Raw genomic sequence first — 20,278 nt, 5'->3', positions numbered from 1 at the left:
ATAATGTAGGATATCTGTGTGACTCTGATCCTTCTCAACAGTCTTGGGGTTTGACTTGCAGACTCGAATAAGACCAGTGATTGGGTGGATCAGTTCCGGGTGAAGTTTCTTGGTTCAGTCCAGGTTCCATATCACAAAGGCAATGATGTGCTATGTGCAGCTATGCAGAAGGTACAGTTCCTTTCATTCCCAAGTCCTGGTTTTTCCATGTGTTGTTTACTTTGTTAAGGACATGTGTAACATTCATTCACTCAGAAAATGCACAACTCACCTTTCACTAAAATTTAAATTCAATTCAGGAAGCTTTTATTGTCATAATATAAACAATATAACAATTCTCAGCACAGAGATCAAAAGTAAAACCAAAATAGAATTAAAAATCAATCCAACTATAAGGAGACAGTAAGCAGGAAAAATGCAACTAATCGAAACCAAATAGGCACATAAATCTTAAGTAGACTGTCTAAATATGTAGGCATTTAACAACTCCCCCAGAAGATCTCAATGAGTACTTACTTATTTACTTACTTGCTGCATTTATATACTATATTTATTATTATATTTGTATAGCAGTTGGCTCCATAGCTGGGGGCTAAGAGAGGATGGACTTTTCCTCCAGAAATTTGTCTAATTCCCTCTTAAAGGCATCTAGGCGAGATGCCATCACCACATCTTGTGCCCAGTTACAACACTCATGAAGGAACTCATGGCTTCCAGGTGGAGAACTAGTCAAAGTGCCAAACATTTAGTAAAAACTGCAGCCATAAATATTGCTAGATAACGTTGGCCAACTATTCATTCATTCATTTATTTATTTAATTCAATTTATATTCCGCTTTTCTCCCCGAAGGGCACCCAAGGCGGCTAACAATCGGGTTAAAAATACAAAACAGCAGATAAAGATTAAAAACACAAAACAGTTAAAACAATTAAAACAAGATAAAATACATGGATAAAATACATAGCACGCAGTAAAAGACAAATTTATAGCAACAGCCCTTATGGTGCCTTGAAGGCTTTCCTGAATAAAAAAGTCTTCAGGCCCCACCGGAATGCTAATAATGAGGAAGCAGCTCTCAATTCAAAGGGGAGGGAATTCCTTAGTGTAGGTGCCACCACCGAAAAGGCCCTGTTTCTGGCTGCCATTCCCTTCACCACTCTCAATGATGGCACAACCAACAGGGCCCCTTCTGATGACCTTAGAGAATGGACCGGATTATACGGAAGAAGGCGGTCTCTCAAATACGCTGGTCCCAAGCCGTTTAGGGCTTTAAAGGTCATAACCAGCACCTTGAATTCAGCCCGGAAACGAATGGGCAGCCGGTGCAGCCGCCGGAGTAGCGGCGTGACAGAGTCAAACCGCCGACCCCCAGCAACTACACGAGCCGCCGCATTCTGCACTAGCTGTAGCTTCCGGACCGTCTTCAGGGACAGCCCCATCTATTCATCTAGCCTTTACCAAGAAACAGAGAGGATTAAAAAACAAGAAACTCAAATCAGAAGGTTAGTTTGAAAGCACCATTATCACCATTCAGTGCAAATGTATCTGTTTTCTTTTCTGGTGCGAGCTCTTATAGCCAAGTCTGCAACGGTCTATGATAGTTCACTGTGAACAAGAAATAAATTGGCTGTGACTGATGCCTATTGGCCTACGTCATCACCAATACACCTCCCCGTCCCCAATCCAGAGGCCAGTTTCACAACTATTGTTAAAATGTTCACAGTTTTTCAGAAGGTGAAGAATGAGAATGTGTTCTTCTTTAAAACACTTCTTTACCAATGCAGACATCCTGCTTAAAGCTTGAGGGGAGGGGCAAGACTGATATCTAAACCAGCTTGCAGTGTGCTGCTGGTATGCGTAAGTGCCAGGCAAGTTGTAAAACTGGGATCACACTAAAGGTGAGAACCACTGGAACCAATGTTAAGCTGTTATGCCTGATATAATCTGTTTTTCTAGCAAAAGAAGGGAATAACTATTTTCTGAGGGGAGAGCAAAGGCTTCAGAAACTTCAAATAGTTTGTACGGTGGTTGCTAAACCTGTCCCCAGAGGGTGGAGCCTAAAGGACACCTGTCCTGGGCACTACACCAAGAGGGGACACGTAACTACCCCTCAGGCTCCTCGCTAATTATGGAGGAGGCGCTGGCAACTTCACGCTTCTCCACAGGAGAAGGAATGGGGGCTTGAAGCCGCCACAGTGAGTAATCTTCCTCCAGGAAGAACCTGGAAGTGAAGTCACATGATGTTGTGATGTCACTTCCCCAAGCACTGGGGCAGTGCGTTTTGCCTCTACCTGTCCCTTCTTTTTCCATACAGATTGCCACTGCTCGCCGCCTCACCGTGCACTTTAATCCACCCTCCAGCTGTGTCTTGGAGATCAGCATGCGAGGAGTAAAAATTGCTGTGAAAAGTGATGACTCCAAGGACCCCAACAAGGTAAGTTAGACTCTATGTGCGTCTTACTTCCAAAATTGTTCCTGTATCTCCTGAGTGACAGGTTTGTTGCTTGCTTAGTTCACCCATCCATTTACAGCTGGCTCATCCACTGCTCATTCAGTGGGTGGCAGGGGAAGGAGTAAACCTGGGGTGCCCTTCACCTCAGTTCTGTCACTGCTTCCCCCCAACCCATCACAGATGGAGCCAAAGATGGAGTTCCGCTTTCCTACCCACTCCCTTCATTCCTTCTCCATGTGGCCTCCCCTGAGGAAGCAAGTGGGTTTCCTGATTTGTTTAAAGAGACTGTGTGAGAAAAGAGTGAGGTGAGTGAGTAAGGAAGATCACGGCTGCCCACCTCCCCCTCCCCAAAGACCATGTGAGCAATGGCAGTCTGCTTCCCTATATGCTTATCTTTGTCCTTCCTTGTGTGGTTCCTTTATATAAAACAGTCCGACACTTCCTGTTTTGTAGAAAAGGTTTGTGCAGGAAGAAGCAAGGGGGCTGAATTCTTCTGCCTGGATTTTTGTGGGTGCATGTTCATGTGTGGTAGTTGCAGTTGCAGAGGGATGGGGCAGTGGTGGTCAGTGGATCACATAGGGATGTTCCTGTATGAACATCCTATGTGCTCAGTGCCTCACCACGTGTTCCAGGTACAACTATGAACTACTCCATGGCAGGTGAGTAAGAGAGAATAGGCAAACAATACAGTAATTTACATATTCCCTGGTTGGTGTTGGTGCTTGTCCTTCCTTGCAAGAGTCTACTTAATTGAGTAACGTGGCAGAGTGCTGTCCATGCCCTGGAGATACAAAACTACATGTTCCCAGCCTGTTGGCAGACTATTGCGCTTGGGGGATCTGCTTGCTAAGCTTTTCCAATAATCTGTGAGGCATTGTAAACCCTTATGCTACTATTTTAAGCAGAGTTCTGCAGATCTGTGCGGTAAAGCTTCTTTGATTAGCTTTTCTGCATAAGTAGCTCACATGGAGCTTTCAAGAGGAAGAAGCCAAGCTATTCAGAAGGGGCATTCTGGCAGTAATGGAATTGCCCTGCCAGGGTTAATCAAGGGCACTGAACCCTGAAGCAGGAAGGCTAAGTGTGTGTGTGTGTAATATATATATAAACTAAAAACAGTTCAGTTCATCATCATGGAGCCTTGTGCTCAGCTCTACTTTATTTTGTCCAATTGTCTGAAAACTTTTAAAAAATTGTCCTTAACCAACATACAAAATCTTGAGGATAATTGTAGGCTCTGGAGATCCACTCATCACAAGTGCTCCACAAGTCTGATAGCTGGTTCTCTCTTTTCTGCAGGGAAATAAATGCAGCCACTTTTTCCAGCTGAAGAACATTTCCTTCTGTGGATACCACCCAAAGAACAACAAGTAAGTCCCAGGAGGTAGTCAGAGGTCATAGATGGTTAGCACGGCACTTTTGCAGATTCCTGCAAATGTGGGACAAACCAGTGTCCCAGGTTGCTCTAGGCCTTGAGCCCCCTCATGGCACATTGGGCACTGTGAACCAGTAATGAGGGTTCTAGGGTTGGCCCAACCAGGTAGTCACTCTGATGGACATGGGTCCTCAGGAATGCCCAACTTGGTTGACCCTGACATTGCTCCTAGTACTAACTCAGATCTGACTATTTGAATGAAAACTTAGAATTAAGAAGAAAAATATGGTGTATGTGTATGTACCCCCGTCCCAATATATTTGGGTTTCTTCTCTTATGCACAGTTCACTCAGACTCTCCCTAAAGTAGTCAAGTCTCTTGTGTTGTTTTTGTTGCTCGACAAATGGTGACCTTTCTAAATAATTGGGTTAGATGCACAAGCAATATGCTGTCATTTCTCAGCTGTGGTATGTAGCTGCAACAAAGAAAAGGCAAATTCCTTTTACAAATTATTAGAAAGGAGACTGAAAATAGAACATAAGTGTTTCCATGAATCTATGATGAGGCCTCATTTGTAATACTACATGTAGTTCTGGTTGCTCCATTTCAAAGAACTACACCATTGGGGGGTAAAGGGTACAGAAAATTACAACTAAAATAATTTGAGCAGTGCTTCTCAAACTGTGGGCTGGGACCCACCAGGTGGGTCGTGAAACAATTTCAGGTGGGTCCCCATTCATTTCCATATTTTATTTTTAATATATCAGACTAGATGCTACCATGGTCTGTGACTACATTTGGGGAAGGGTTACAGATCTGTCTTTTTAACAGGCTACTATGTATATGCTTTTAGCAATGTTCGTCAATGGGTCTTACTCCTGGGTAGGTGCTGGTAGGATTGTAGCCTAGGATTGTAAAAAGTTTTCCTGCTTGATGATGTCACTTCCGGTCATGAAATCACTTCCAGTGGGTCCTGACAGATTCTCATTCTAAAAAGTGGGACTCGGTGCTAAAAACTTGAGAACCACTTAATTAGAGGGTTGCAGCACCTTCCCCATAAAGAACACTAAGGCTTGTTTTTGTTTCATACTTTAGAAAAAGAGAATAAATGGAGGGGAACATGCTAGAAGTTCACAAAAGTCTGAGTGGTGTGAGGAGAGTAGCAATAGAGAATGTAGAAGGAGAAGATGAACACATCTTAAAACAACATGGGAGCATATTGAGCAAAACAACAGATATGAAGGAATTCTTACCCCTTTCTTATAGACAATCACCTGTTGAAATTGAGCAATAGGTTCAAGACAGAGAAAAGAAAATATTTCTTCAAGCAGCACATCATAGGTTTATGGAACTAGAGCCATGTGTTGATAGCCAGCAGCTTCAATAAGATATTGAACAAATAGAGATTGGGATCTGTAGTCTTGATACACCCCACTGGAGAAGAGATGCTCTGCAAGGGCCTGGATTGGCCCCATAGCACCACTTGTGCCTTTCTCTGCCCCAAGGTGCCTAAGAACTTACTGGGTACTGTGGGGGGGCTGGGGAGGTGGTGGCAAAGAGACATGTGGAGCATTTTGGGAACGTGTACACACTCACTTGAACTGTGAACAAATTCCGGAACCCTCAGGATGATCCAGGAGATACTTATGTTTCCCCAGTGCTAACTGCCCTTTGTAGCTTTCTCCAAACTGCCCCCCCAACATTTGATCCTCCCCCACCTCAGCCCCCCAAAACCTGCTGCCTAGATGACTGCGGCTGCAGTCCTAACCACACTTTCCACATTGACTATAATGGGACTTACTTCTGAGTAGACTTGCATAGATTTGAGCTCTGGGTGTTGGAGGCAGCACAGATGGAACTGCTGGAGCGGAGCAAAATGTGACTCAGCCAGGATGAGTTCTAGCTACTTTTTTCTTGCTGTGCAAGTTCTCTCGCTTCTTGCTTTTGCCCACATGTGTGACCAACTCTTTGAAGAGGTTTAATTATACTAACTGGACATTGCAGGAAGAATGGAATTAAATAATCTGTGAGGCTTTTATCTTGGTGGAGACTTCTTTCCTTCCTTTGGAAGCCACAGACTCAACTCCAAGCCCAGGCTTATCTACTGTGTTTTCTCTCTCAGGTATTTTGGGTTCATTACCAAGCACCCAGCTGACCACAGGTTTGCGTGCCACGTCTTTGTCTCGGAGGAATCCACCAAACCACTTGCAGAGTCTGTAGGGTGAGTTTGTGTGGTCACATCATGAAGGTTCAGATTCTGTACAGAGATTCCAATTTAAATGGATTTAAGGAAGGGTAGTGCTGGTTGTGGGTCGATATTGATGATGTCAGTATGTATGTACATGAGCAAGATGGGATGTGTGGCTCAAGATTATGTGTGGTTCAGTCTACTCTGGTCAAACCCTTTGGATGGAAGGGTCATAGGCTATTTTGTGATAGATACAGGAAAAGAAATGAGGCATTTGTATTCCACCTTCATTTCTCTCAGTTAGCACCTTCCCCAGAAATGGCATTTTTGAGCAGGTTTGAAATGTGACTCAGGATGACATAGAAAAGTGTGATTTCTTTGTTTCATCTCATCCACCTACCCCACAAGAAGGGGTTGGTGAATGCCATGAATGGAGCACAGAACTCAAGCATGACCCTTTCTGGTTCAAACTATTTATTGGGCTTATGTTTGACCAAGGTGTACAGGGCAGGAGGTTGAAAAAAACAGAGGGTCTCATGTAACATAAATGATGGGAAATCAACTGGTGACACTGCTGGGTTTCCTCACTCACTGGAGCCCACTGAATTTCACCCTTTAGTTTCCTAGGCTGAGGCTAAACCTTGGGAATGGATGGTGAGGGTATAAGTGGGCCCAAGCCACCCTTTGACTCAGCAGGAGGCTGGGGTCCTGAGTTGCGGAATCTTCCAAACTGAGAGAGTATCCTTCCACAGGCTCAACTCAGGGCTGGTCTGCTTTCACAGTTTCAGGAAGCAGGTGCAGCCTCCCCTCACGTGGCCCCTTCCTTGGGTTGATGCCTCAGTATTCCCTCTGCCCTTAGTCTCCCAACTCCCCATCTTTGCTGCTTTCCTCCTTCCTTTCTTGCTGTCTAGCTGACAGCTAATATTATAATGCCATAATGCCATTGTACAAATCTATGGTAAGGCCACACTTGGAGTATTGCGACCAGTTCTGGTCACCACATCTCATTATATAGTGGAAATGGAAAAGGTGCAGAAGAGAACAACCAAAATGATTACTGGGCTGGGGCACCTTCCTTATGAGGAAAGGCTATGGCGTTTGGGCCTCTTCAGTCTAGAAAAGAGGCACCTGAGCGGGGACATGATTGAGACATGCAAAATTATGCAGGGGATGGGTAGAGTGGAGAGAGAGAGAGAGACGCTCTTTTCCCTCTCACATAACACCAGAACCAGGGAACATCCACTAAAGTTGAATGTTGGGAGAGTTAGAACACAAAATATTTCTTTACCCAGCATGTAATTAGTCTGTGGAACTCCTTGCCACAGGACGTAGTGATGGCATCTTGCCTAGGTACCTTTAAGAGTGGATTAGACAAATTTCTGGAAGGTTACAAGCCATGGTAGGTATGTGCAAGCTCCTGGTTTTACAGGTAGGCTGCTTCTGATTGCCAGATGCAGGGGAGGGCACCACAATGCAGCTGGTATATGTTGTCTTGTGTGTTCCCTGAAGCATTTAGTGGGCCATTGTGAGATACAGGAAGCTGGACTGGATGGGCCTTTGGCCTGATCCAGCGGGGCTCTTAACATAAGAACAGCCCCACTGGATCAGGCCATAGGCCCATCTAGTCCAGCTTCCTGTATCTCACAGCAGCCCCACCAAATGCCCCAGGGAACACACCTGATAACAAGAGACCTGCATCCTGGTGCCCTCCCTTGCATATGGCATTCTGACATAGCCCATTTCTAAAATCAGGAGGTTGCACATACACATCATGGCTTGTAACCCATAATGGATTTTTCCTCCAGAAACTTGTCCAATCCCCTTTTAAAGGCATCCAGGCCAGACGCCATCACCACATCCTGTGGCAAGGAGTTCCACAGACCGACCACATGCTGAGTAAAGAAATATTTTCTTTTGTCTGTCCTAACTCTCCCAACACTCAATTTTAGTGGATGTCCCCTGGTTCTGGTGTTACATGACAGTGTAAAGAGCATCTCCCTATCCACTTTATTCTTCCCATGCATAATTTTGTATGTCTCAATCATGTCCCCCCTCAGGTGTCTCTTTTTTAGGCTGAAGAGGCCCAAATGCCATAGCCTTTCCTCATAAGGAAGGTGCCCCAGCCCAGCAATCACCTTAGTTGCTCTCTTTTGCACCTTTTCCATTTCCACAATATCCTTTTTGAGATGTGGCGACCAGAACTGGACACAATACTCCAGGTGTGGCCTTACCATTGATTTGTACAACGGCATTATAATATTAGCTGTTTTGTTCTCAATACCCTTCCTAATGATCCCAAGCATAGAATTGGCCTTCTTTATTGCTGCCGCACACTGAGTCGACACTTTCATTGACTTGTCCACCACCACTCCAAGATCTCTCTCCTGTTTTGTCAGACAGCTCAGAACCCATTAGCCTATACGTGAAGTTTTGATTTTTTGCCCCAATGTGCATGACTTTACACTTACTGACATTGAAGCACATCTGCCATTTTGCTGCCCATTCTGCCAGTCTGGAGAGATTCTTCTGGAGCTCTTCACAATCACGTCTGGTCTTCACCACTCGGAAAAGTTTGGTGTCATCTGTAAACTTAGCCACCTCATTGCTCAACCCTGTCTCCAGGTCATTTATGAAGAGGTTGAAGAGCACCAGTCCCAGGACAGATCCTTGGGACACACCGCTTTTCACCTCTCTCCATTGTGAAAATTGCCCACTGACACCCACTCTCTGTTTCCTGGTCTTCAACCAGGTCTCAATCTAGGATAGGACTTGCCCTCTAATTCCCTGACTGTGAAGTTTTTTCAGTAGCGTTTGGTGAGGGAACGCCTTCTGAAAGTCCAGATATATAATGTCCACGGGTTCTCCTGCATCCACATGCCTGTTGACCTTTTCAAAGAATTCTGTAAGATTCGTGAGGCAAGACTTACCCTTTCAGAAGCCATGCTGATTCTCCCTTAGCAAGGCTTGTTCGTCTATGTGTTTTGAGATTCTATCTTTGATGAGGCATTCCACCATCTTACCCGGTATAGATGTTAGGCTGACCGGCCTATAGTTTCCCGGGTCCCCCCTCTTTCCCTTTTTAAAGATCAGCGTGACATTTGCTGTCCTCTGGCACCATGGCCGTTTTGAGGGACAAGTTGCATAATTTAGTCAAGAGATCTGCAACTTCATTCTTCAATTCCTTAATAACTCTTGGGTGTATGCCATCAGGGCCCGGTGACTTATTGATCTTTAATTTATGAATGAGGTCTGAAACATCTTCTCTTTTAACCTCTATCTGACTTAATTCCTCGGTCAGGAGGGGCTGTTCGGGCAGCGGTATCTGCCCGAGGTCTTCTGCCATGAAGACAGATGCAAAGACCTCATTTAATTTCTCTGCCATCTCTAAGTCTCCTTTTATCTCCCCTTTCCCTCCCTCACCATCCAGAGGGCCAACCGCTTCTCTGGCGGGTTTCCTGCTTCTAACATATTTGAAGAAGATTTTATTATTCCCCTTAATACTGCTGGCCATGTGTTCCTCATAGTCTCTCTTGGCCTCCCGTATCACCTTCTTTTGTTCTTATCCATCACCTCTTTCTCCAACTTTCCTTCCCTTCCCACCAGGCCTTCCTCTGTTTCATCTCCCTTTTCTTGGTTTCACCTTAGTTTGCTTCCCTCCTTGTTGCTGTCCTCTGTCGCCTTCTTCCCCTTTCTTTGCCCCAGCTCCTCTTTTATGCTTGGTCTAGTCTTCTGTGAGGGCTCGTACCAGTAACCCAGTCCTCCTCCCAGCTGAGTACTGTAAACTGTGTTAACTGATACACCTGTGAGACTATTGGGCTTCTCACAGTCCACAGCGCATGGCGATCATGTGATCATGTGATTATCCGTTAACTTTGCCCCAGTATTTTTGCAGTGGTGCACACATAACACTTTGCTACTGAGATATTTCTCAGTCAGAGCCTCCTGAACTTCAGTGGATGAGAGCAAGTACAACACTCAAGCCATGTTTGCAGGTAGCCACAGTGTGGAATGGGGAGAGTTTTGTGTCTGACATTTTCCTGGGGGCCCATACATAGGACTCAGCCCACACTTGTGTCTTTAGCTTCTCTCAAACAAAGTGTCTGTTGCAGAAGAAGTGTGATAACGGGGGGGGGGGGGGAGGATGCCTACACAAGGCTACAAAAGTTGCTTAGTGAAATGTGCATCTCTCATGTGCAGCTTGCTCATAACAGCAGCAGCTGCAGTCTAGTGTATATGTAGACCACCTCCTGTGTTATACTGCATAGACCACTTACATAAGCTGCCCAGCATTTGAGTTACAGCCAATAAGTAACCTGTGGATTAGCCCTGAGCAGTTGCGTGCCTGCCATAGGCTGACCTGGGGCAAATGCCCTGAGCGCCAGCCTCTAGGGCCCCGCGGAAGCCTCTCTGGGGCGGAAACTGTGCTTCCGGTTTGCCGGAAGCTCAGTTTATAGCACCGGAGAACCTCGTAGAGGTGTCCCCGGTGTGGGAGGAGGTCGCTCGAGGCTCCGTGAGCCTCTGGTAAGTAGGGGGAGTGAAGTTCTGCCTGAGGGGGGTGGCGACAGCTCATGGGGGGGCACCATCACAGAGCTTTGCCCCGGACGCGGGGCTGTGGAGGTCCACAGCTGGCCCTAAGATTAAGAGACCTGTTGTTCAGGTTATTTCTTATCAGGTTTTGAAGTTCAAGACATAAGGCAGCAGTTCCCAAACTTAGCATGGTCACAATGCCCTTCTTCCATGGTGCCCTGTTGTGGTAGTGCTGGCCTACACTTCCTTGAGATCTCCTTAGACTAGTGGAATCTTAGCCTAGCCAAGATGGTGGTACCTAGCCAAGCTTGGTAGCCTAGCCAAGATGATGAAGAAGAGGCCCTCAGGAACATCCTACAACATCCCTATGACTTTGCCCAGTGAGCTGCAGTGCAGTTTGGGAACCATTGACGTAAGGTATTGCTAGAATATTTCCTAACCTGGTCACAGAAGATGGCTAAACCCTTCGCGAGACCCATAATTTTGATTAGTGGCTCAGTTGTGAGAGGTGCTGAAAGGACTGGTGTCTATGCATGTCTTGGATGTCATTCATGGATACTTGCTGCTGGGGTGCTGCTGTGTGACAATGTCCACTCGTGTCCCTGACACTTGCATCTTCTCTTGCAGGAGGGCCTTCCATCAGTTCTACAAGGAATGCGTGGAATATACATGCCCTACAGAAGATATTTACCTAGAGTAAGGGCAGGGCCAGTCCTGCCCCATTCCTGTACAGACAAGGGCCATTCCCCATCGTGCATGGACAAGCTGCTTCAAGACTGAAAAAGGAGTGAGCACAGGAACAACTTCCCTCAGTGCACAGAGCCCCACCTCTTTCCTTGGGCTGGGAGATTTGGGAGTTGGGATGGGTGGGCGGGGTGGAAAAATGGGTTAATTATTCTACGAAATGCTCTTTGGGTTTATTCTATTGAAGAAATCTCTATCAGTGGAAGCAAGCACTGCTGCCCCATGTCCAGGAGGAGAGCAGGCCTGGGCACATGGTCTAGGATGCTCTGAGCCAGACCTTCCACTTCCTATGCACACAGAAGGGCTGACCTGGTGCTACAGGCAGAGAGATCGCTCCATCAGTTCTTGGCCTCCAAGGTAGGTGTTGGGGACTATTCCAGCCCTGACTACCTTGGAGTTTAATTGGACAGGTATGCTGAACTTTCATCATAAGAGACTTGATGGTTAATACGCTTGGGAAGGAACAGAAGTGATGAATCTAGTCCCTGGCTGGAGGGGAGGGGAAAAAAGAGATGGCTAGGGGACAAAGGGAAACATTGTGGTGGCCCCCACAAGTCCCAGGTAATAGATCCCCTCTGGCATCCAAGTAAGAACATTACCCACTGCCTGGACAAGATGAGAGAGCCACTGGTGCCTGTCCCTCACTGCCTTTCTGGGGTAGGAGGGCTTCAAGCAGTAGACAGACAGTGAGGGGGGGCCATGCCCTATAATCTGCTGATGGAAAGAGCTCCCATGTTCCAGCCCTTGCTCTGTTTATCTCCTTCTCCCCAAGGCTGTCCAGTTGCAGGTTCCAAGCTCATGAGGGAACCTGGCTGCAGCTGGAGCTGGGAGGCAGCGTCTCTGATTCATCTGTGTTAAGAGGTCTGAGAGGAGCTCCAGCCATAAGCACAAAACGGAATCAGGAAGGGCTAGGTCCTGTTGAGAAGCAAAGCTAGGAGATTAGCATGAGTGACAAGGGGGCTAGTAAGAACTGCAGAAAGGTGTGCCTTTGCCTTCCTCCCCCCACCCCACCCCCCAGGCAGGGGGCTCTGTGCTTCTGCTGGATCTGCTCTGATGACTACAATGATTAAAGTGATGTTTCAAGGAGGCTGTGTTGCTTCTGTTTTGTTGCCTAAGGGGTGCTTGGCTGCTACACAACTGCTCTTTGAGCAGCCCATTAGTGGGAATTGCACGAGCAATTCAGTGTGCAGCTTGGAACGTTCCAAGTTCCGCATCTCTCATTTCAAAAACCAAATCGAAAACAAATTAAAGAAAGGAAACAACTGTTAAATCTCCTTTTCATGATTGTAGGTGTAAACATTGCATTGTCTTATAAAAATGTGGGAAGCTTCCATTGGGTCTAATTGTGTGGAATGACTATATTTTGACATCATGAAGCAACTCCCTTGGTGCAGATCTTCTTCTTCCTTGAAATTGCTTTTATAAGGGTGGAAAGTGTAGCCCTACTCCCTTTCTTTTCCCTTGGAATCACACATCCCACAAATCTGGGGGAAGAATGAGTACCATAAGCTGAGTTGTCTGTGTCTTTTTGTCATTGGGTACAAGGGGTGGGGGAGGAGTCAGCCTTGTCATGCTGGTGCTCTCCCATAGTGTTTGAGAATGTGTCCTGCACTAACAGGTCTCATTGACACATTCTGCTAAGGGTTTTGAGATGGCAGAATCCTAGGAACCTCAATCAGCTTTGCTACAAAGCCCTTCTCTAATCTACTAGCCTCTTAAGCCAAATGCTGACAGTGTCCAAGCAGAGCTGTGGTTGCCAGCTAAGGAGTCATGCCAGTATGGTCTATGAAAGGGTTTGGGTCTGCATACCTACTAAAAACATGAGAAGATGTAGTTAGCTTCAGAACTGTTTGTAGTCTGCATTTATTTTTATTTTTTTAAATTCTGCAGCAAGGAAATTCAAACCGTGCAATCAGTCTTGCCCAATATGGAAACTTGTACACATTTACATGGTATTGTTTTGTTCATAATAGTCAGCTTTGTAGAACGTGGAAGTTTAGTGAGTTGGAAAAGAAGAATAATGGCCAAGAGGGAAACAGGAATCACAGCCTGAGGGGTTGTGCCAGGGTAGAGTAGCTGTGGCAGAGCTAGATACCCACAGCACTCATGTGCGTTGCACAACTCTAGCCTGTGCCATGGCAGCCCGTCAAATGCTCGAGTCAAATGCTTTCAAGCGTCAACAAGAATGTGGATATGGAAGAGCTTCAGGTTGCCAAATTCAGTGTCAGGTACCAGTCACCTATAGTACAGGTGCATGGAAGACTCCAAGACGACTTGCATTCCTAAGTAGGTCTTCTGTGTATCACTTGGTAATTTATCATCTTCATAAAATAGGTGGTGTAAAGACAGTGAAGGAACATGTATTACCAGTGCCCAAAGTGGATCAAAAGAGGCCATCGTTATAATACTCCTCAAGATCTGGCTCATCCCTCTTGCTCTTGTGTACTTTGTGTAATTCTTCCGATTCCTTATGAGATGCATGTACCAGAAACTTCGGATGCTTTGGCTTAATGCCATAATCTGTGAGAAGAAGAGCTAGTAAGACATATGGATAGTGGTGGTGAAGATAGGACAGGAAGAGTGAATCATAGAGGCTGTGTATCCCACAATTCTAATGGCCTTCAGTGACAAAGGCACCTAGGATGTTTAAATACATTTTCCAGGGATGCCTAATTTGATTTTATGGGTTGGTTTCTTTCATCAATAGCGGTTTGCATGGTCAGAGAGCCCTGTGTGTGTTAGCCATATCCCTCCCCCACTCACTAGCGATAGCTCTACATCTGCTAGTAAACTAGGACCATCACTTGTTTCAGGGTCATGTTGCTTGACTTCTCTTAATGACACATTCAATGCAATGTCGCTTTATTTTTTTTTAACCAAGAAGCAGCCACAGGGGCCCCCAGTCTGGACAGGGACTATGGCACACAGAGAGGAACTTAATCCCCACCCCCAATCTAATTTCCTACCAGAACTCAATCCCCTGCTGGAGGGCAGTTTCTAATGGGAAAGTATGAATATGGGCAGGAGGTGTGGTCTGGTGGTGGACCTGTCACCTTGCCTGAAAAAGCTAAGCAGGATCAGTTGCTTGGATGGTAGACTGACGCTGCTGGCATATCTGTGTGGAAGAGTTAACTGGCAAAAAAAAAAAACATAACATCCTTGAGAAGCCGGTCTAAAGCTTGGTTGCAGCTACCCACAGGAGCCTGGAAAGTGCAAGAGTTGGCAGCCAGGATAATGACTGCACTGTGAAGGGAAACACCTACTGACATGAAGGTTGTCTCAGGGATTACTTGTAAAATCTTGGTGAAAAATGGATTTGTGTTCAGTTTGCCTATATAAACCACCTTGTGTCTATGCAAAAAGCGGTATTTACATATAATACACAAAGGCCATATTCTTTGTATATGAGGCAGTCCATTGGCCCAACTAGCTAAGTATTGTCCACACTGATCCAGAGTTTCAGAGAGGGGGTCTTTCCTAGTCCTACTGGGCGATGCAAGGGATTGAACCTGAAGCCTTCTGCATGCCAAGCAGATGCTCTGCCCGGTGCCATGTGTCGCAAAGACACTATGATCCCTCCCTTTAAACAGAGAAGGAAGAGTTACTTTAGAACCCTCCCTCTCCACCCTTATCCCTATTAAAATCAGAGGGCCTATGGCTGGTTTCTGATATATAGAGTGAGAGAGACAAAGCCAGACAAACACAGTTCTTAATGATGCAATCCCCATAAAGTGTATTGTAGCCCTCCACTGTCCAAGCTATATTGTTCACAAAGTGCATTATCTTGAGGTGCAATAAAGAATCTAATTATTGAGGGTTTCTCCCTTGTTTCTAGCTTTCACCTTGCTTCAATATAAGATTAACTGAAATTGGAAGCTGAAATTGAGTTAAGGGACTTTTCTTTCTTGATAAGTGGCTCTGAAATTCTTAGGCAAACCCATTACAGTTGAGTTTTATTGTAACCTACACTTCCTATGTTGGATACTTGGAAGGGAGACCCACAGCCAGCACCTGGATGACAAACCCTACTGCAGAAGTTAGGAACAGGAATTAATACATGCCATCTACCAAGCCAAAGTGCTTCTGCTGAAGTTCCAAGGGCGCAGTGAACTCCTCTGGGACATATCTCCTGCGTCTGCTGTAGAAAAGTGCAAGGTCAAGCACTGCTAGATTTGCTGAAGAATCATATTTCTCTTAATCATAAATGTTTTATTTCAAACAGAGCTAGAAATGATGTATTTCAAGATACATGATTACAAATCAAATAAATACTATTCCAGTGCTCCAGTCCAGATTGGGATGTGTGCATCACTTAGTGAATAAGCAACTGTGAGTGGGAATCAAATGCATGTTCCCATATGGATCCATTCTGTTATTTCACTGGAGATACATTCGGTACTATAGGCTCATCTACCAAAGTTAATCAAATGTAACCACACATGTCCAGAGATGTTTTAACATCCTCCTACTCAGCTCTTGCCGAGAATTTCTCAAGGAATTGAAAATAGCATATTGTGTCTTTCTTTAATATATTTTTAAAAAGCTATACCTCCCACATTATGTGTTGTGTGGACCCTAACTTCCAACTTCATTTGCATTCATTTTATTGCCACTTTCATGTATGAGCATGCAATTTCCCAACTGCCTAGAAAGGATCATATGCTATATAGTTGTACATACATAAGTGCCCTGTCATACCTCTTGCTGAACCTACAAAGGTTAAGGACAAGAACCATGGGTATGCAAAAACCAGGGGGAGCACGCTAAAGACGCTCTTCTGAAATCTCTGCTCTCTGGTTTAGCTTCTCCCCAAAGAAGCAGGTGGAAGGATGCAATATAAACATGCAAGAACTGCATTTCTTATCAAAGGCTTATGTGGCTTAATGAAAGGCCAATCATATTCTGAGCATGATGATGATAATGATGAATACAGTATATACTGTTTTCAATTAAAATAGTTCACAAAGCACTTTACTTAGTTAAATAATGGAATATTTTTAGGAATAACCATAGTGGTGTCTCTTATCTTCTGCTAAGGTATGCTGTACATAGACCAACTGGCTCAAGGAAACATTAATTCTAAAGGTGCAGGTGGATTATGGTGATTTCAGATTGTCAGTTTCACTTTACTGTCTTCTTTCATTCCTAGTAATGTCTCTTAAAATCCATTTTTACCCAGCCCACAGATGTACACATTTGGTCCCCGCTGCGTATATGCAACATTGGGCAGAAATGGCTTTCTACAGAATTAGTTGTGCTTATGTTCTATAGCAGGGGTGTCAAAGATATGGCCTGCGGGCCGGATACAGCCCGCAGAGCCATTTGGGGCTGCCCCACCCCCGCTCGCTCCGACCGCAACCGGAGCTCTGCTCGGGTCACGGCCAGAGAGAAGTTCTGAGGGCTGGGAATGCCTCACGCAGCATCCCCAACTCTCAGAATGACAGAGCGTCAGGGCGTCCCCGGCCCTGCAACTCCCCTTGGCTGCGGCTGGAGCTCACCCGGGCTCCGGCCGCAGCCAGAGGGGATCTGAGGGCAGGAGGCACTGTGGGGTGGTGAGGGAGGCAGGGGGTGCTTTGTGGTAGAATGGGTTGGGGGGGAAGCAGGGGGTGTTTTGTGGTAGAATGGGGTGGGGGGAGGTAGCAGAGCCAGGTAGAAGCCTCAGCTTTTTGAAGAAGCAGGAAGTGATGTCACAAGTGACATCACTTCCTGTGTTCAGGTCACTTCCAGGTGACCCATTTGGAGTTCGGTCCTCAGCAGGTGCCATAAAACCAATGTGGCCCCCAGGATGAAATGAGTTTGGCACCCTTGTTCTATAGTGTGTGAGAATCAGCCAACCTCTGTTACCTTTGAAGGTCTGGTCTGGCTAGCACCATTTCTATCAGGAGAACAAGCAGAAGTCCCATCCAACCAGCAAAACCTAATCCAGTTCAGCTCATCTGTTTCTCACTGCTGCTTATCCACAGCACACAAGGCAATTCTCGAAGCCCACAGTGCTGTCACAAAGGGAAGGAATCCAACTGATACTGAATTCTATGCAATAGTTCTGGCCAATGGGGCAGTTGCCTAAGGATGAAAAGAGGGCTGTATGTACAGAGGTACCTTCTCTCACACACACAAAGTACAGAACATATTAAGCGAGTTTATAGCCCGCTTTTTCAACCAAATGAAAGTTGCACACAATCAGGCTTAAAAAAATACATGTGAATGTAATAAAATTTTCAAGAACAAATGAATTGAAGAACTTGGCCTAGGTTTCCCAAGCTAATCTGTGTTTCACAGAAATAGACTTCTACGTGCATATCCACAAGCCAGTTTAATTTATAACCAAATTAACATAGGGCCCAATCCTATCCAATTTTATGTGCTCTTTCCATTGGTGCCACATATCCTGCACACATCCCATTGGTTGCCCCTACCCAAGGCCAGCGCATCTATGAGCTGACTGAGGCTATTACCTCAGGTAGCAGATTTGGGGGGGGGGGAGGAGACACTCACCTCCATCCTCCCATTCATCTCTACTGCTCCTCCTCCCACTCCTTGCCTTTGAAAAGGAAGAGGAAGCAGGGAGGAAAAAGCCTTTAACAGCATCTGTATGACAGGAAGAAATTCTACCAACAAAGCTTTCATCATCACTGCATTGACCAGCTGAGAAACTGAACCCATTGAATTATCCCATCAGCACAAAACCGTTAAAGGCACAGAATCCCTGACAAAAAACTGGCAACCTGAAACACAAAATGATTTTTCAGTGAGGCCAGTAGTTTTGCTGTACAAATTATCTACAACAGTGGTTCTCACACATTTAGCACCCACTCTTTAGAATGAGAATCTGTCAGGACCCACTGGAAGTGATGTCATGGCCAGAAGTGACACCATCAAGCAGGAACATTTTTAACAATCCTAGGCTGCAATCCTACCCACACTTACCCAGGACGAAGTCCCACTGACTATCGTTGTTAAAAGAATACACACAGCAGCTTGTTAAAAGTACAGGTCTGTGACATTTCCCCCAATGCAGTCACATACCATGGTAGCATCAAGTCTAAAAGATTAAAAACAAAATATTGAAATGAATGGGGGCCCACCTGAAATTGGCTCGCGACCCACCTAGTGGGTCCCAACCCACAGTTGAAGAAACACTGATCTACAACCAATCCTCATGTTTGTTGTTCCATATTTCTGTCCCACCTCCAGCTGCATCATACCTGAATCACCCCTTGTGAAGAAAAGTCCCATGTTTAGATACAAAAATTCCTTTGGTAGCTCCATTTTTACTACCTTTCTGGTGTGCCAAGGAGCCAGTTTGTTAGTCACATAGACAGCATAAATGCTAATACCCAAGAAATCTGCTTAAGCAGGGTCATGTCTAGCCAGGGTTTCTTTCAGGAAATCAGGTCATATTCTCTTATGTCTTCCCCCTCTCTCTGATCCTGTCAACTGCTCACATTAAGATGTCCAAAAGCACTGTGCCATGCATGTCTGGCTCTCTTTGCAAAAGCACTGCCCTAAATGGTGCGACTCGGTTCACACAGCCCTGGGGAAACCTCCTTTCTTTGGATGCAGAATAAAACAAAGTCAAAAACCACCATCTGGCAATGCCTTCTTTAAACAAATTCATGCCATATCTTAAGCACCCTTGGTGTACTTCAGAATGCGTCATCGTAAGCAAAGCAAAAAGGAGGGTGGGGGTGGCAGGGCATAACATGAAGTCCCCGAATTCTGTAGCTTATAACTACTCTAAACATAGGCAAAATTAGGCACATTTGGTGTAATTAGCTTCATTTGGAGCCAACCAGGATCTCTCTTTGTAAGCAGGGCTTCTGGGAAGGAAAATGAAACTATAATGGCTGTTCCCCCAGTTTCAGAATACAATGGTTGGTAGTTCCATCCCTAGCACTTGTTGAAGGGCCCTTGTCAGACAGAGAATAATAAAAGAAACGCGGTCACCTTTATATTAACAAAATCAGAGACTGATTTAAGGTGATGCACAAGATAAGACCGTCAAATAAAAGCAAGATTGGTAGCATGCCTGGTGGTAGGAGGGTACTGACCCCCACTTCACCAACAAGTATAGCTCCATCTTTAGATAGCAGACAATTTCCATTTTCAAAATCCCTCTGCTGGACAGCTAAGTGCAGTATTCTACAAAGCATGCACACAAAAAGATTATAGTGGAAAAAAGATTTAAAACCTATAATCTGGTAATACCTTTATTAGAAGAAACCAAATCAACCTTCAAATAGAGGCTGGGATCCCATCTCCACCTCCTAGAACTGGGCAAGCAATTGCCCCTCAACTCCCACTTAACTCAAAGCTACAGAATTGAAATTCTCCATTCTATCCCATGGAGGAGGTTGCAATTGCTGCACTTGAAATAAAACAGTCGTCGTTGGGGGCAAGTTATAAGTTTAGGTGCTATCTCAGTTCTCCAAAACTATAAGTGAGACACCAATTTTTTTTGTTCCCTTTAACTTCCTTGTATCCTGATCCTAAATAAACCTTTAAGAAATTGGCTTGGATTGGCAAACAACCAGAAGCTCGCATCCTATAAACTTTGTCCATGCTACAAGATTGTGGGGCAAGAGAGAATATATGACAGAGGAAAGGTCTCTGGCCAGCAGCGACTGGAGTAGTTCACCATCTCAAAACACAGATCTCTCTGCTCTAAGGTTACACAATTAAAAAAAAAAAAAAGCAATGACAAAGATATCAAGCAGTCACAGGGAAAAGTCTGGGGACTGAACCAGAACTTGGGTCAAAGTTGGTTTAGATCCTTCTCAAATTCCAGGTTTTCCTTTTTTTAGTAAGCATTTTGCACACCCAGCCAGAATTATCAGTAGTTCTCTTCCACTGCAGCTGTCTACATTAAAACTCCCAGACCCACTTATTGGGCTCCTGGGATAAAGGAATTGCATTTCCTACTGAAATTTATACATACTATATGACAAGGGAAACAGAAACTTAATAGCAAACAGCCTTAAATGGAGGACAATC

The 20,278-nt window shown here is 45.2% G+C and overlaps 1 protein-coding gene across 1 annotated transcript in view; it reads left to right on the top strand.

Annotated features, from left to right (window-relative positions):
• MAPK8IP1 (mitogen-activated protein kinase 8 interacting protein 1) overlaps positions 1-11,240 on the top strand; it is a 74,312-nt gene extending 63,072 nt beyond the window's left edge. Inside the window, exons 10-14 of the mRNA XM_066635125.1 lie at positions 62-171; positions 2,316-2,435; positions 3,750-3,820; positions 5,948-6,046; positions 11,168-11,240. Of these exons, the coding sequence (XP_066491222.1) occupies positions 62-171; positions 2,316-2,435; positions 3,750-3,820; positions 5,948-6,046; positions 11,168-11,240 (473 nt within the window). The remainder of the gene's footprint in view (positions 1-61; positions 172-2,315; positions 2,436-3,749; positions 3,821-5,947; positions 6,047-11,167) is intronic.
• Positions 11,241-20,278: the final 9,038 nt, after the last annotated feature.

The sequence above is a fragment of the Tiliqua scincoides genome, chromosome 1 (genome assembly GCF_035046505.1).
Source record: "Tiliqua scincoides isolate rTilSci1 chromosome 1, rTilSci1.hap2, whole genome shotgun sequence".
NCBI lineage: Eukaryota > Metazoa > Chordata > Lepidosauria > Squamata > Scincidae > Tiliqua > Tiliqua scincoides.
Note: the sequence above shows the minus strand (reverse complement) of the source record. Positions and strands in the feature narration are given on the sequence as shown.